This window comes from Chelonia mydas, chromosome 2 (genome assembly GCF_015237465.2).
Source record: "Chelonia mydas isolate rCheMyd1 chromosome 2, rCheMyd1.pri.v2, whole genome shotgun sequence".
Taxonomy (NCBI): domain Eukaryota; kingdom Metazoa; phylum Chordata; order Testudines; family Cheloniidae; genus Chelonia; species Chelonia mydas.
This window is the reverse complement of record NC_057850.1, coordinates 214,764,874-214,779,760: the sequence shown is the minus strand read 5'-3', so window position 1 is coordinate 214,779,760 and position 14,887 is coordinate 214,764,874. Positions and strand designations below refer to the sequence as shown.

Sequence of the window (14,887 nt, the reverse complement as noted above, 5' to 3'; positions counted from 1 at the left end):
TCTGTCTTATCTAAAGGTTTAGGCAAAGAGGGAAGAACCTCTCATTTCTGAAAGAGTTTATTTAGGGCTCAGTCCAAAATGGATTCACAGAATGATTTCCTTGCCTTTTCAATAGTGACTTTCATTTCTCTCTCATAGTCCACGCCCTCTCCTACCCATTGTGTAACTGCATGTGCTATGTTTGTCCTAAATGTGTGGAGGGCAGGCATCCTGGAAGGCTGCAAATGCTATTGATCAGCCATGAGAAGCAGTGAAGTTGGCAGCCTCAGAAGAGGCAGGGAGTGTCATCTCTGAGCGGAAGCCTGGAAATTCCTCTCACACATCTTTGTTACTAAGACACTAACCTGGCAAAAATGTCTCTTAAACACATACCACAATAATATGTTGTTTGCACTGTTTTTGTAGCTGTGTTGGTCTCTCTAATACCACAGTAATAGACATATTACATATTATTTCACAAAACATTAACAGTAATAAAGATTGGGCATCCTTATAATAATTGGTTCAGTAAATTATTGAAATCACTCCTGAACTATGCCAGCCTGGAGGGAAAAAGCAAGTCTCCCACAAGATGTGTATGTATGATCTTATGTTGACTTTGACCCATCTTTTTGTCTGCAGAATTTCACATTCACTGATGATTTCAGTCCCAGCAGCACAAGCTCAGCTGATTTGAGTGGTTTAGGAGCAGAACTGAAAACCCCTGGTTTCTCTCATTCCTTAGCATTATCATCAGATGAGGTATGTCTCTGTCATTTTTACAACGGGCAAGAGTTAATTTCTTTCTCCAATAGGATTTTTCTTAATAAGTATTCAAATGGTAGTTATTTTCTAGAAAACATAATTGGAAAAGAAGAATTTGATTCCTGATTTGCCTTTTATTACAGTATTTCTCATACTTCAGTGTATATATAGGAAATAAAAAAGGGAAATAACAAAATAAGATTGGATTCCTAAAACATGCTGCACCCAAGCCTTTGCCACCATTTCATTTCTGTATATTTTTCCTATATTTACATTTAAGTACATGCACATGGACCAATATACACAGCTTGTTAATGTCATATGTTAAAATAAATATAACTGGGATGTCTTTGAGGGAATATGGAGTGTGGGCTAGCTAGGTTGTAGAGGTATGGTATAGTTAGACCAGTTGGTGAAGCCATTTATGATTGAATTTTAAGGACCAAACTTCAAAGGCACCTCCACCCAACCTCTGTGTGTGTGATGTGTAAAAGAAATCACCTGTCTGTGCAATTTTTGCACACTATTACACATGTCTATATTGTGTAAACTTTATACCATGCATATTTCATTTGCATTCAATTTGTGCTTGGTTTGTGCATGCGCAATAGAGTTGACCTAAATTCTGGTCTGTTTTTTGACCAGAGGTTGTCTTGTTTTGTTTCTTTGCACAAGTGTTAGTGTGCAAAAATTGTGAACATTGGATTGGGTGCCAAAATTGCATGTCACAAACAGAAGTTATGTTTTGAAAATGGGGTCCTAAAACAAGCTTGGTAAAGTCACTGGGCCAGCTCTTCTGCGGAGCTACAGTTATTTACACTAGCTGAGGATCTGGACCACTGACTCACTAAGCAGAAGATCGTGCCTCGTTCACATGTGAACCCAGATGAGGTGCAGATGAGCATCTTTATCTATTTATAAATACAGAACCTGTAATCCACTGAAAATGTTGTGGTGAACTGCATATTTTCTTGTGTGAGATACATGCCAGGATTTGCTCTAGAGAGCTTGATTTCAAAACATCTGTTTCTATTATTCTTAGAGCACTTATGTTTGTTGTTGTTAATATATGTTAATATATTATTACAGATTAATATTAATGCCTGCTCTGCATGTGTTTAAAGGGAGATGACTGTTCCATATAGCCACAGTTGTCAAAATTTAAGTTTGCAAGGCTAAAAGTCCTATAGACACTATGGTAGGAATATTGCTACTGTTTAAGAGTAGATGTTTACTATGCCCACGGTATAGTACTGGGCAGTGGTCATGTGTAAATTGTCTGTACTAATGAGAATTGCAAACTGTAAAGATCTGATCATTTAGACTCATTCATTCTACATGATCTTTCTATTTTGACAGTACATTTCACTAAAACTTACATTATTAAATATTTTTGCTCTCTTATTATTGCACATAATTCTTATTGTACTATGTATTTTAGTGTAGATAATACTCTGTATCCAATACGCCGAATGATAAGTTTGAAAATGCTTCCATTTTTCTTTTTCAGCCCTCTCTCCTAATACTTTAACTTTGCTGTCTCTGCAATATCTAATATCAACAGGCCTATAAAAATAAAATAAAATAATGGCCTCTCTGTCCTCTGCTGCATAATAAATAGCAGCTCCTGAATCAGTCAGTGTGTCCAGTGAGTGCTGCAGAGGACACCTACCCAGCCCTTGTTGTAGGGGATGCTGCTTGGATCAGTCTTCAGCCATTCACTGCTGACTGCTACAGATCTGGGGTTATTAGCAGCACTGCCAGGAACCTCTCCCACAGACCTCCTTGCTGGAGACGACATAACCACTTGTGAGGCAAAAGAATGATAAGCAAGGGGTGGAACACATTCTTATTCCACTTCGTACCCCAGAAATTAAGGGTCTTTGCTGCTTCCATTGAAGTCATTGGCAAAGCTCCCATTGACCAGTGGTGGAGGATCAGGACAGGCTCTTACTAGGAAATTGTGTGCTTTGTAGTTAAGCTTTTAGCATAACCTTTCTGGGTTTGGAAATAGTTTTAAAAGTGATCTGTTTTTCAATAACCAGACCTGTTTGCAAATCGCAGTGCTGCCCTTGCCTGAACTCTCTCGCACGTTGTTACATGTTCTGTATTTTGTTTCTATAATGCTTTTCTTTCCCATTTCTTTGTTGCTCCCTCACTCAGAGCCTGGATATGATTGATGATGAGGTGAGATACTAGTGAGCTCTTTGTGGTGGACTGTGTGACCGTGGCGTGGCGTTGTCTCATGTGCAGATTTGCATTTCTGATCTTATTCTGTTGTGCGGCACATCTCCCTGTTAAAGCACAAACACACAGGTTTCAGAGTAGCAGCCGTGTTAGTCTGTATCCGCAAAAAGAACAGGAGTACTTGTGGCACCTTAGAGACTAACAAATTTAATAGAGCATAAACTTTCGTGGGCTACAGCCCATTTCATCGGATGCATAGAATGGAACATATAGGAAGAAGATATATATATACGTACAGAGGAGTTGGAAGTTTCCATACAAACTATAAGAGGCTAATTAGTTAAGATGAGCTATTATCAGGTGTCACCCTTCCTGCTGCAGTTTTCAGGCTTATAGCAAATTATAGTCCTTGTGGTTTATTGAGGTGTCTTGTGGGGGCTGCATTTCAGAGCAAGTACACTAGAGTGAATCCTCTGCTGTGCTGAGCTCATGCTTGGTGCAGAGTAGGCAAAAGCTTAGGGTTTAGGGTTTATGCCATCTTTCCCCATCCTCAATCAAGGGGCCTGCTGGGGGCTGAAACAGCCCCCAGTGCAATTTAAACCAGTCTAAAGACTGTTCTAAATTACACCAACTGCAGCAGTCCCATAGCAACTGCTTCACTGACCAAGGATTGATCAGAGCATCATGTGTTCCAGCTCAACAACAGCATACCCCCTATGCAGAACAGGGGGGGAGAACAGGTGGCACTGAGCTAGCTATGCCAGCTTTACATCACCCAGGAATCCCCCGCTGTCTCCTTTAGCATAGTTTTCCTGCTGTTTCCTTCACAGAGTGGCCAGATCAGGGGCTGAGGATGTGGCTCACTGTCTGTTCTATGCTGTTACTGTGTGTCTTCTTGTAGTCTTCCATAGATAATAACTTCGGCTATTTATTGTCATCATCTTGAATTTTGGAGTGGTTTTCTAAGGAATTTTTTGAATTTCATATTTTAAACTTTCCAAACATACCGTAATGCACCTTTAAGGTAGACCACAAAATTCCAGTGTATCCTTAAAAACATTCTGTCCAAAAACATGTTAAAAGATTAAAACCTGGAGAGGGGGTGGGAATCTTCCCATTGTGAATTGTGCCACCTAGCCCTAGTCAGTCATTGTCTGTGACTTCCTCTTCCTTGTGCCTGCGTACAGAAAACTAGAATTACCAAGCTATTTCTGTTACACTCTGTGGATATCTGGGTAGGTACTGTTGTAATATATTGGTGTATCCCTACTGAAGTGTTGTAATGAAAATAGTACAAATACCTCTACAGTAGTGTTGCAAGTATGTGCAGCAATATGCCATTACTAGTCAGTTTTGCCCTTTTAATTATACTGCATCATATTTTTGTCACAGATCCTTGATGATGGACAGTCTCCTAAACACAGTCAGTGTCAGAATCGTGCTGTTCAGGAATGGAGCATACAGCAAGTTTCCCACTGGTTAATGAGCCTCAACTTTGAACAGTATGTTTCTGAATTCACCGCCCAAAACATTAATGGAGAGCATCTCCTTCAGCTGGATGGGAGTAAGCTTAAGGTAATGGACTGTCTTGGGGACAAACTTCAAATGTTATTTATTGTCACTGGAGATATTCTTAGAGAAAAAGAGAATTCCTTAGGAGTACAAAAAAGAATGGTGTATGGAATGAAGACAGACTATAATAACAGACATGGTACAGAGGGTCAGAGTATTACTAGAATCATTTAGATCCATTTTTAAAGAAATTGAGACTCTTTTGCTTCGCAAAAAATGTGGGTGCACAGTGTACCCACATTTGCATGTACAGATCAGATAATTGCATGCATAAGTGGTATTTGCATGCACATATTTCTCATCCAATCCCATTTTGTAAAAATGCGAGTCATGTAGGATGGTAAATATCAGCACACAAGTAGTAGAGGTAAAATATCGGTAGGCTTGGTAGAATTCAGGTTTTTTAAATAATTTCAGCAAATAATATCTGTTTATTGTCAAGCACTTCGTCCAGTTTGCATTGATTTAAATTTTCATAGTTGCAGGAAATTATGGGTGGGCGGGTCAGACAATAATTATTTAATGAGAGTGTATATATTGAGATTCAAGAAGTTAAAGCTTTATAACTGTTAAAACACAAATTGTTAACAGCACATTTCAAAATATACAAAGTAAATATCCTTAAATCAACCTCTGATAAGTTCTCAAGCAGCATTTTCTCAATTTACCTATCTGTTAATTCCTGTTGTTACCAATGGAAATATTTTCCCCTAGTTTGAGTGTGTATGGTGAAATCAGCGTTTACTGACATTTACCGATTTAAAAAAATCAAATCCTTCCAAGCCTAAATATTGGACTGCTGGTGAAGAGAGTGCCTTATACAGCCTTGCCTTTTCTAATCAGTCCATTTATATGTTTCCTTATCAGTCTCTTTCTACCACACATTTGTCTGTCATATGTATCAGGGAAGGGGGTTGGCAGTGGATAGTATATTAGAACTAGATACATAGTTTAAAAGTTTTGATATATAAAGTGTGCATTAATTTGTTGCAATGAAATCACAAGCATATTGCTGATAAAAAAAAATAAAAACTGGAGTTATAGGGGCTCAGTATATGTGAAATTCAGGCCCTTAGTGTCTCAGTTGGGCACACAAAATTTACCAACTATTTGAAAATTTGGGTTTTAACCTTTCTGTATCTCCAGGATTTTTTATGGGGGAAAGAATGGTCTTGTGGCAAAAGCAAAGGCTGGGGCTTAGGAAATATGGGGTCTGTTCCTAGCTCTGCCACACACTTCTGCGACTCTGGGCAAATCACTTAACCTCTGTGTGCCTGTGTTTCTCAATTGATCAAAATCTTTAATATTCTATAAAGTTGTTTGATTTCCTTATGTGGAAAGCATCATACAATAGAAGGGCAAAGCGTTATTATTTTCAGTGCACTAACTTGATGTCGTGAACTCCTATTTTCTACCTGACTTTGACTCAAACTTTGTTCATTTTTCACTGTCTTCTAGTTTAGTTGTGTTATTATTTAATTTACATAATTTGGCCATAAATGAAACGGTATGGGATTCTTTAATTCTCTTATTGTATTTCTTTCTTTAATATTAGGCCCTTGGTATGACATCTTCCCAGGACAGAACAATCATTAAAAAAAAGCTAAAGGAAATGAAAGTGTCCATCGAGAGAGCTCGAAAAGCTCAAGAAAAAATGGAAAAGCAAAGGGAAAAGCTTAGGAAGAAAGAACAAGAGCGGCTTCAAAGGAAGTCAAAGAAACTAGACAAGTCTTCATCAGATGCAACAGAGGGCGCTAATGAGCAATGATGAGCCGGAACTACTACTATGTTAGTTAATGTGGAGACACTTCAGGCAAAGAAACTCAAGTTGTCTACAGTACCCCTCCCATTTTCTTGTGGTCATTACATAGGAATATGTACACAAATATGATGCTATAAATAGAATGAATAGGGAAGTTTATATTGTGTGACTACATTTTCCTGCAGTTACAATACATGCTCTTATTTTTGATCTGCTGAACAATCCAAAACCATTATTTTATTGTTGTTACTTGCAAGCTAGGTATCCTATTTTGGAGAAACATTGAGGGGATTTCCTTTCAAACGGCTATTTTGTATTGGGCTAGTTCTGTTTGGTAACCAGTGTGACAAAGAGGGATGTTGTCCATTGCATCACAACCACATTTTGAACAGGATCCCTGGTGGTTGATTGCAATGATCGGTGGAGATTTTTGAATCTGGGTAACTCGAGTTGTTCCCACATCTGTTACCATTGACTCATCTTTCTAACTGGAATCTCAACTCTTTCATATGACTGATATTTAGTTCTGTCTGCTGGAACAGGCTTCAGCGTGCATCAGTACCTTGAAATGCAACTGTTTTGCAAACGCAATTGTTCAGTGACTTGTAATTATATGCCGGAGATAAGGACAGGAGAGTCACTATCCTTTCTGGGCAAAAGAGGGGAGGTAGACACTCTTGTGAACTGTACAGTAATTTAACACAGAAAGGAGGCAAAGCTGGTTTACAAGGGGTTCCGAGGGTAACATTTATCCTCCCGATATCTGAGCAAGGCTGACTTTCTAACCTTGGCACAACAGATAGATCTTTAGAGTACACTGGTCATTGTGTTCATGGGGTGTACAGATAAACTTTCCTGTAACACAATATAAGCTTCCTTTTTAAACAGATTCTGAAAAGAAAACTGGTGTTTAGAGGGGGTTGTATTTTTAAGGAAAATACCACATCTTCAGATTCCGTCTTCACTGAGCGCTGGGGGCAGTGAGCTTTGTGCTCTGACCTGCAGAGCTGTAATCTGATCACAACTGCTATCTGCTGAAATGATCTCCAAATTTGAGTCTGCTAAAGGCTTTCAGTTTTCAATGAAGTGCACTTTAAAAAAAAAAAAAAAGGCTGTTAAAAGAAAAACAAGATTTGCTAATATTAAGACCAACTAATATAGGCTACAATATGGAAGAAGGCGACTAAATGCAAACCTGTCATGCACTGCCTGTTTTAAATAGAGTGTCCAGAGGACACCCCCACTAAAAATTCTGCCTTGAGGCATACTTGGCAGAATGTTTGGAATGCTTAAATTGACTGTTGCGCTATATACTCCAGAGATTTCTCGTCTATAGCTATGTCTATTAATGAAGCAAACAGTACAGTCTGGCACAGTGTGGTATTACAGTCTCTTAGCAGCCTCTATTAAAATTTTCTTTATTTCACCAAATGAATGGGAGGACAATGGATCAAGCTTACATAATGGGAAGACGAAGATATTACATTATTGCTTTGTAGTCAATGCTTACTGTGTAGTAGCATTTGTAGGTTATAGCAACATCCGTCCCCTTCAATGCATTCCATAGGTATTGACATAAGTCAATAAGTAAATAGTAATCTCTGTGTAGTCAGTCATGCCAGCAGTTAACTCTTATTTAGTTAGCTGTTGATGCAAAATTAAAAACTTGGAGGTTCAGCAGACTGAAAGTTAACTGCAAATGCTGAATGATTTTAAAGGGATTTTTTCCCCCATCATATACTTTGACATTTACCTTTAAAAAAAAGCTCTTCTGAAGCTCAGAGTTCTAGAATGTCTTAACTGGGATGCTATGCTCATATTATCTAACATTTGTCAAATTTTCATTTTTAATAATAGTATTTTTACCTGTAGAAAGCTTTGTAAATAGATACAACTTAGTTCATTCAGTACGAATAATCTGACAAATCTATTTAGTAATGGCTTCCTTTGTGTTTCCAAATCTACTTTCTACATGTTTCTGGTATATATTTCATTGATCTATAGACATAAAGTAATGAAACTGCTGTGAAGGACACGCTATTAAAACAGCGTTGGTATTTCTGGTAGGTCTTGGTGTTTCCTAATGCTGCCAGAGAGAAAAAGAGGCCATTAGTGGAGAAATATAATTGTGGGGAGAAATCACCTCTTCAATTGAATCTTTCTATCTCCCTTCTAGGAGACAAATTATACTACAGTGTCATGGCGACCTGGTGAAACTAGTGCTCAGTTATTTTAGGAGCTTATGAAGTTATATTTAGGTAAGAGAAAGTTATCTGGAAGAAACTGGAAATATACTATTTTAAATACAATGTTGATAAATTCATTAGATGATTATTTTCTCCTTAAGTTATGTTTACATGATGGTAATGTTTTAAGTGGTTGTATATAATAGACTGTGTGTGTTTTTCTATTTATGTTCTTTGTTTTCGTAAAAGCCCAAGGCAGACTACTGTGTGTGTTATGCATTGATTTTTCATTCTTGCTGTTTAGAACAGTGTCTAGTTAACCTCGTAGTAAATCAGGTTCTTATTCTGCAGATAGCTAGTTTGATTTATGTGCTAGTAATTATTGTTTTTACTGTTTTATAGAAACTTTAGAGCTAAATGGTGAATTTAAACTTTTTGTAATTATTTGAGTTTAAAATCTAACTTTTAAAAATAGATTTAATCAGTTAAAAATAAAAGCATAAAATGCAGAGTGACTAATGAAAACAAAGTGGACCAAGCAGTATCTGAGTTCTGATCTTCCTTCTATGATAAGGTATATTTTTTAGATTCCGTTTAATTAAAGATAGTTATTGATGTATGGCACACACAATCATGTCACCATCACAGTGTTTGTGACCAATATGGTTTGAGTTGTTATCGTTTCTACGAGACCATAAAAGGTTTATCACAATTTTTCTTTCCCATATTGAGAAATGATATGCATTTGCCCATTACATATCTCATTAAAAACTCAGAATGCCTTTAACCACTCCACTGTAAGCTTCCCCTAAGAACAATGCTAGTTTAGAATAGTGTGTTACCTCTATCATAAGAAGGAACAGAATGGACAAATGTCCTGTACTGAATGAATAGATGAATCTTCTGCTCCCAGCCTAGCTGGCAGAGTATCTTCCACAAATGTGACTCTAAGCTACTTTTGTGGCTTACTGATCCCTGGGCAGCCAGTCACCAGTCCCAATGCGTAATTTAGAGCAGTCTCAGGTATTCTGTAAGGTGTGCTAGCTTCCTAGGGGCTATTCTGCAGCCTGGTGTCCCTGGAGCACATCAGCACTCTGGCCATATTATCTCTAATCCAGCCATACAGCCTACGCCAGCTCTACCCCAGTTAGTTATTCTCCTGCGCTGGTGCACTCGCAGCTAGCTGGTTAGCTAACATTCACCCTGTTTTGTATGTGGTAGCTGAGTCCTGGAAGTTCTGGATCTGCTAGTGCCAATAGGTTTGGCAGCCCTAGTCTATGTATGTATGCACATCTTCTAGCGATCAAGACTGTGAAAGATTGAATGAAGGAGGCAGAGAGTGGGGTTTTTAAGATGTAGGAAATAGAAGATACAAAGGTGCTTTCATAGCCTTAGCCCCCGAAAAGCTAGTGTCTGCTCTGAAATCCAGCAGTAGCATTGAAACCATTCTGGAACCAAAGGCCATGGTTTATTCTGTACAAACTGCCAAATATTTATGGGTCTCATTCCCCATTGCCTGGCACCTTATGGAGCCATTTGCGTCTGGGCAAATGAGTGCTAAAGACTGTCATTCTGATTAGGTGATGTTGGACACCCACTGTGTACCAGTGTAAATGATTACACCAAGTGCAAAGCAATGAGGAACTCAGTCCATTTAATGTTGCATAATGCAGATTAGTATTGTCCAGCGGTTTTTGCATTTCATCTGCTGCCTTAGCAGAGCTAGTGATGTTCATGTACATAAAGCCCATCACAATTAATGGAGTAAAACTAAATAGTGGAGCAAAAAAGTAACAAAAGCTGTGCAGAGCTGGGTTATGTTTATATATCAGCTTGGGTAGGTGCTTTTAGGTCAGTAACCATTTATTGTGCCATGATGGAGCTGAGACAATGCTGCATTTCTAAGCAAGAGTGTTCACAGGATCTAGAACAGCATTTCTCAGAAGCCACATCAGTCCTCAACTCCTATTGATGTTAGTGGGAATTTTGGATATTTATCATCTGGCAGCCTCGGGTCTCCGCACGTCCACTGCGCGTACAAGCGCCTGCTGCCATCCGTGCAATTGTGTGGTCTCTAACTCGTCAGCAATTGCTGGTTAGAGCACACTCAGCTGCATTAAAGACAGGCAACCAGAGGCAATGATGCCCACCACAGAAGCTCAGCAGCAGCAGTACTGATTGTGTTCCTCTTGAAATCAAAGAAGGCATAGGTATCATTTTGCATATGTGTGGCTGGGATATACTGTTCTAGTCTAGTATCCTGTGCTATGGAACTGAAAATCAGAAAGAAAGTTTTGTATTTGCGTAGCCATATTTCTTTAAAAAGTATCTTAAAGAGCGATTTGTACAGGGTGCCAGATCTGGGATTTAAGGACAATTTTCAACAAGGTTTATGTGTCAATTCCTTAGAAGTGTTTTCAAAAGGATAGAAAAATTGTGTGTCAGAGAGGGAGACAAGCAAAATGTTGTTGTTTTGGGACCTGATCCTGTTCCCACTGGAGTTTTTTCATTGAGTTCAGTGAGAGAAGGATTGAGCCTTTTAATAGCACTTGCCTAGTCCTGTGCTGTGCCTCAACCAGAGAGTAGGCAAACTTGTTTATAGCTTTTGTTCTGTAAGCTTTAAAATCTCAGAAAACCTGTAACTTGTTCCAAAACTCTGAAAAATAGAAAGTTGTTTGAAAAAGACAGCATGTATTTGGAAGTCTTTAACAGTTCAAATGAAAGGGCAGAGTTCACAGAAAATTTTTTTTATCAATGATTCAGAATGAAAGAAATGAGCATTTCTAGAAATTAAAATGTTTAAGTGATGGGGCTTGTGGTTTGCTTTTTAACAAATACTTTTGCATTTGTGTGTGTACATATACACACACAAATATACACACTGTATTGAAGAGATTAGTTAATGTGTAGGTAACTGTGAGTTTTAGGGCTACATGCACATAAAACACACATCGAGGATTCTGATAATATCATGAAACTCATAAGAGCAAAGCTCTAGCAGTTTGTACCAGTTGTATAATAGATCAGATGTGTTTTTAGCCTCACTCACAGTTTTCATGTTATGTTTTATATACTTGATGGATCATAAGATTTTAAACAAAAATTTTTATTAAAATCATATACAGGCTGTTCCTCTGTACATCTCTCTGCATGTTGTCCTTGTGTTCTTTTGGCAGGATTGATTTGTTAGAATTAGTATTACAAGAAAACTTTTTGTACATTTTGTAAACTTAGCTTAGATGTCTATTGGAGAGCTTTGAGCAGTTGATTATTGGGCAGGATTGTGATGTCAGAAGTGACTCATCCAGTCATCACACCATTAGCTAGACGTCATGTGCATGTTGCACAGTCCTTTTCATCAAAGCTCTGTATATGTTTTATTGCATCTTCTTACATTTTCAAAACTGTCCTATTTGAAAGCTGTGATATCCCAGTCATGAAACTGAGCCCTCTGATTCCCTCCTGGCCCTAAGACAGGCCGTCTTTCACTACCTGGCAGTGGGCCTGGGACTTCTTTTATAGCCAGTAAATCATGACTAAAGGGAGGATGTGTATGTCTTGTTGGGAGGTTTTGCCTTTAGCTCTTTGTGCTGCTTGTTTCTTTCAGAAGTTTGGACTCTTTATTAGGCACAAATCTCCTAATTTATCTGGCTTAATCCTGTGCGATGTTAAGGGCCTTCAGCACTGTTTGGCTTTGGAGGAAGGTGCTCAGCATTTTACAGGATCAACCCCAAATTGAGCCAAAAAAAGGGGCCTAATCCTGCTCCTATTGTTTTGAGTGTGAGTTTTGCCATTGACTACAGTGGGAGCAGACGTGGGTGTAAATGAAGGAAGACTCACAATATTGATGAAGTGTCCAGAAGAAACAAGAATTACATGGCACGAAAGACGATAAGGAACAAATAAGCCTCCTCAGAGGGAGATGACATGGTGCACAGTGAACCTCCCCAAAATATATTTGCTTTCCCTGACTCATTTACTGTCATAACTCCTGCTTTTGTATTTTTCAGTGATGTTGCACTTATAAATCACTGGTAACTAACAAGTGTTATACATATTGCTAAAAGACTGGGCAGCTAAAAAACAGAAATGCACTGTGCGCCACTGTAAAAATTGGCTTCTTTTATTGTTTCTTTTTATCTTAGAGAGGGAGATAGTTATGCTTCAGAATTTTTTTTAAGGTCAAATGTGTATGAATTGCATGTAATCCTGGACTTTTCATTTGTACATCTTGGTGTCTAATCATCTGCATGGAAGAGACAATAGTGCCCTGTATGAGCTTGTTCTCTTGTGCTTGATTAATATGTACTTCTCTGGATTGTTGAGTTTCCAAAAACAACATTCCTTTACATTTGGTTATTTGGAGGCATTCAAAGCAAAATATCATGGTGGCCCTTTGTTTTCTTACAGATTTAAAAAAACCCAATCACCTTTGATTAAAATTAATTTGTTAGTGTAAATAAATTTCTTGCCAATGAGTATTATTGTTAGACAACGAATGCAATAAAAAGAGAACTACTGAAACTTGTTACAAGAATTTTTATTTAGTCTTCACGCCTCTGTTATTCATTCCAGAATTAATAAGATGTTACCCAGTTTGGACAACTACTGCCATGTGTTAGGATCTGTCTATTGCAGAATAAGATAGGATGTGACTTTAAAACACAACAGCTATTCCAAAAAAGATTAAGCCACAGAAAGGCACTCTTAGTGCAGAATAAGTGTCCACGTGGCAAGCTAGCTATTCTGGGCTATTTCTCCTTGTAGGCAAGCCTTTAGTTGTGCTTGTGGTGGCTTTCACATAATTGTTCGTTCTTCCTTTCCCAGCAAGTCTAAAGTTGATTTTAAACTCATCTGTTAGCCAGAAGATCAGGACAAATGGTGCAGCATTCAGGATTCAGGTTTGATCTTATTACACTCCATGATTCTTATCACAGGTCCTAGTGAGTGCCTCTTGCGGGCCACCCACTAGGATGTCTGGGAAGGGAATCCAAGCCTCTGAGCTCTGGATCCCCCATGGATGGTTTAAACCTTTGGAACCTTGGCAGGCTGCAACAGTGGTTCCTCCCTTGGCCTCTCTGCAACATTTCCTGGACCCTGAGGCTGTCTGTTACCCCTTGGAAATGGAGCTCCTAAGCCCACCTGGCTCAGTCTTCTCTTGGGAGTACTTAGGGATCATTGGTGTCCATGAAGGCAGGCAGGGTGTTACATGATGGGTGAGCTCTCCCCTCCTGCAAAGCCCCTTACCCAGCGTGTGTGACCTTACCCTGCCTGACGCTTCCTGACTGGCACCCCTGTTCCAGTGGGTTCCCTTATTTAAACAACTCTTGGTCACCTCCCTGCCTTTGTTCTGCTCCTGATGAGTCTCCACTTCAAGCTAACAATGGATTTGTAAGGATGCAGCTGTTTTTTAGGATTCCGAGGTCTAAGTACTGTTAGTAGTAACCTTAAGTATTTTCCATTGTCCCTGTCAGGTGTGTACCAGCTACAGAACTGTCAGCAGAGGTGGAACAACATACACATAGTTATTCGTGACCGTTGTTTTTCGTAATACAACTTCACAATATCAACCGTAAATTGTAGAGACATATTCCCAGTGCATCACAATTTCGTTAAAAACCACACTACCGTGGCATTATATGGCTGATTTTTCTTAATGCAGTGTTGAAATGTAACACACCTGCTCATATATGATCTTCCTAAGTGGACCTAGAAAATAGGCCACTAGCAGTTCAGTGCAACGTAAATCGTTGGGGCCATCACAAAACTTTTTAAAGAGAGCTGTATCACTTTTGGTAAGGCAAGTACAGTACCGTGTCAATTCACTCGTGACCAAACTGAAAATTGTAATGGGCATTTCTCATACCACCTTATGGCGCTGTTCTCCTGCTCAGCACATATTTAATAACTGTATATAGCAGAAGTAATGGCCATCACTGCAATGGAGTTACTCCTGGCAGTATCTGGACCAAAATAGTCACCACTGAATCTGGATGGAAAAGGTTCTGAGTTCAGGCTCTAAGTTTTCCAGTAGCTGGTGTCACCAAGTGTCATGTTTCAGCAACATGGTCACCACCTCAAGAGGGTGAAAGGATCATTTTAACCCTTTAAACGCTAAGGTACTAATGCTGTTCTTGTTTATTGGTACATTGTATAACTCACTCTTCCAATCCTGCCCTGCCCCCCCCACTCTCAACACAGTTGCTTCTCTCCATCCTTCCTGCCACTCCCCACCACAAATTGGTTCTATACAATTTATTCCATAGTCCTGCAATGGCTTGCCTCCTATCTGCTGTGTAGTTTTCATCAGTATTTCCTGCTGGTCCTGTTTGGTGAGTGGTACCTTATGCTATGTTGAAAATTGTATCTTCCACAATCTACCACTTGGACTGTAGGGGGGCTTTAAAAGGGGATCAAAGACAGATATCACTTGGAA

General features: G+C 39.0%; 1 protein-coding gene across 24 annotated transcripts in view; it reads left to right on the top strand.

The window, feature by feature from the left end:
* The window catches only part of PPP1R9A (protein phosphatase 1 regulatory subunit 9A), a 243,639-nt gene extending 230,664 nt beyond the window's left edge, over positions 1-12,975 (top strand). For 11 of the 24 annotated variants that reach the window (XM_043541166.1, XM_043541165.1, XM_043541172.1 and 8 more), the window contains 3 exons: positions 622-741; positions 4,324-4,506; positions 6,059-12,975. In XM_043541166.1, the coding sequence (XP_043397101.1) occupies positions 622-741; positions 4,324-4,506; positions 6,059-6,271 (516 nt within the window). In that variant the 3' untranslated portion in view covers positions 6,272-12,975. Of the gene's footprint in view, positions 1-621; positions 742-2,907; positions 2,932-4,323; positions 4,507-6,058 lie in introns of those variants that run through there. The other 13 variants (XM_037890647.2, XM_037890646.2, XM_043541170.1 and 10 more) reach the window with 4 other exon arrangements.
* The last annotated feature ends 1,912 nt before the right edge of the window (positions 12,976-14,887 follow it).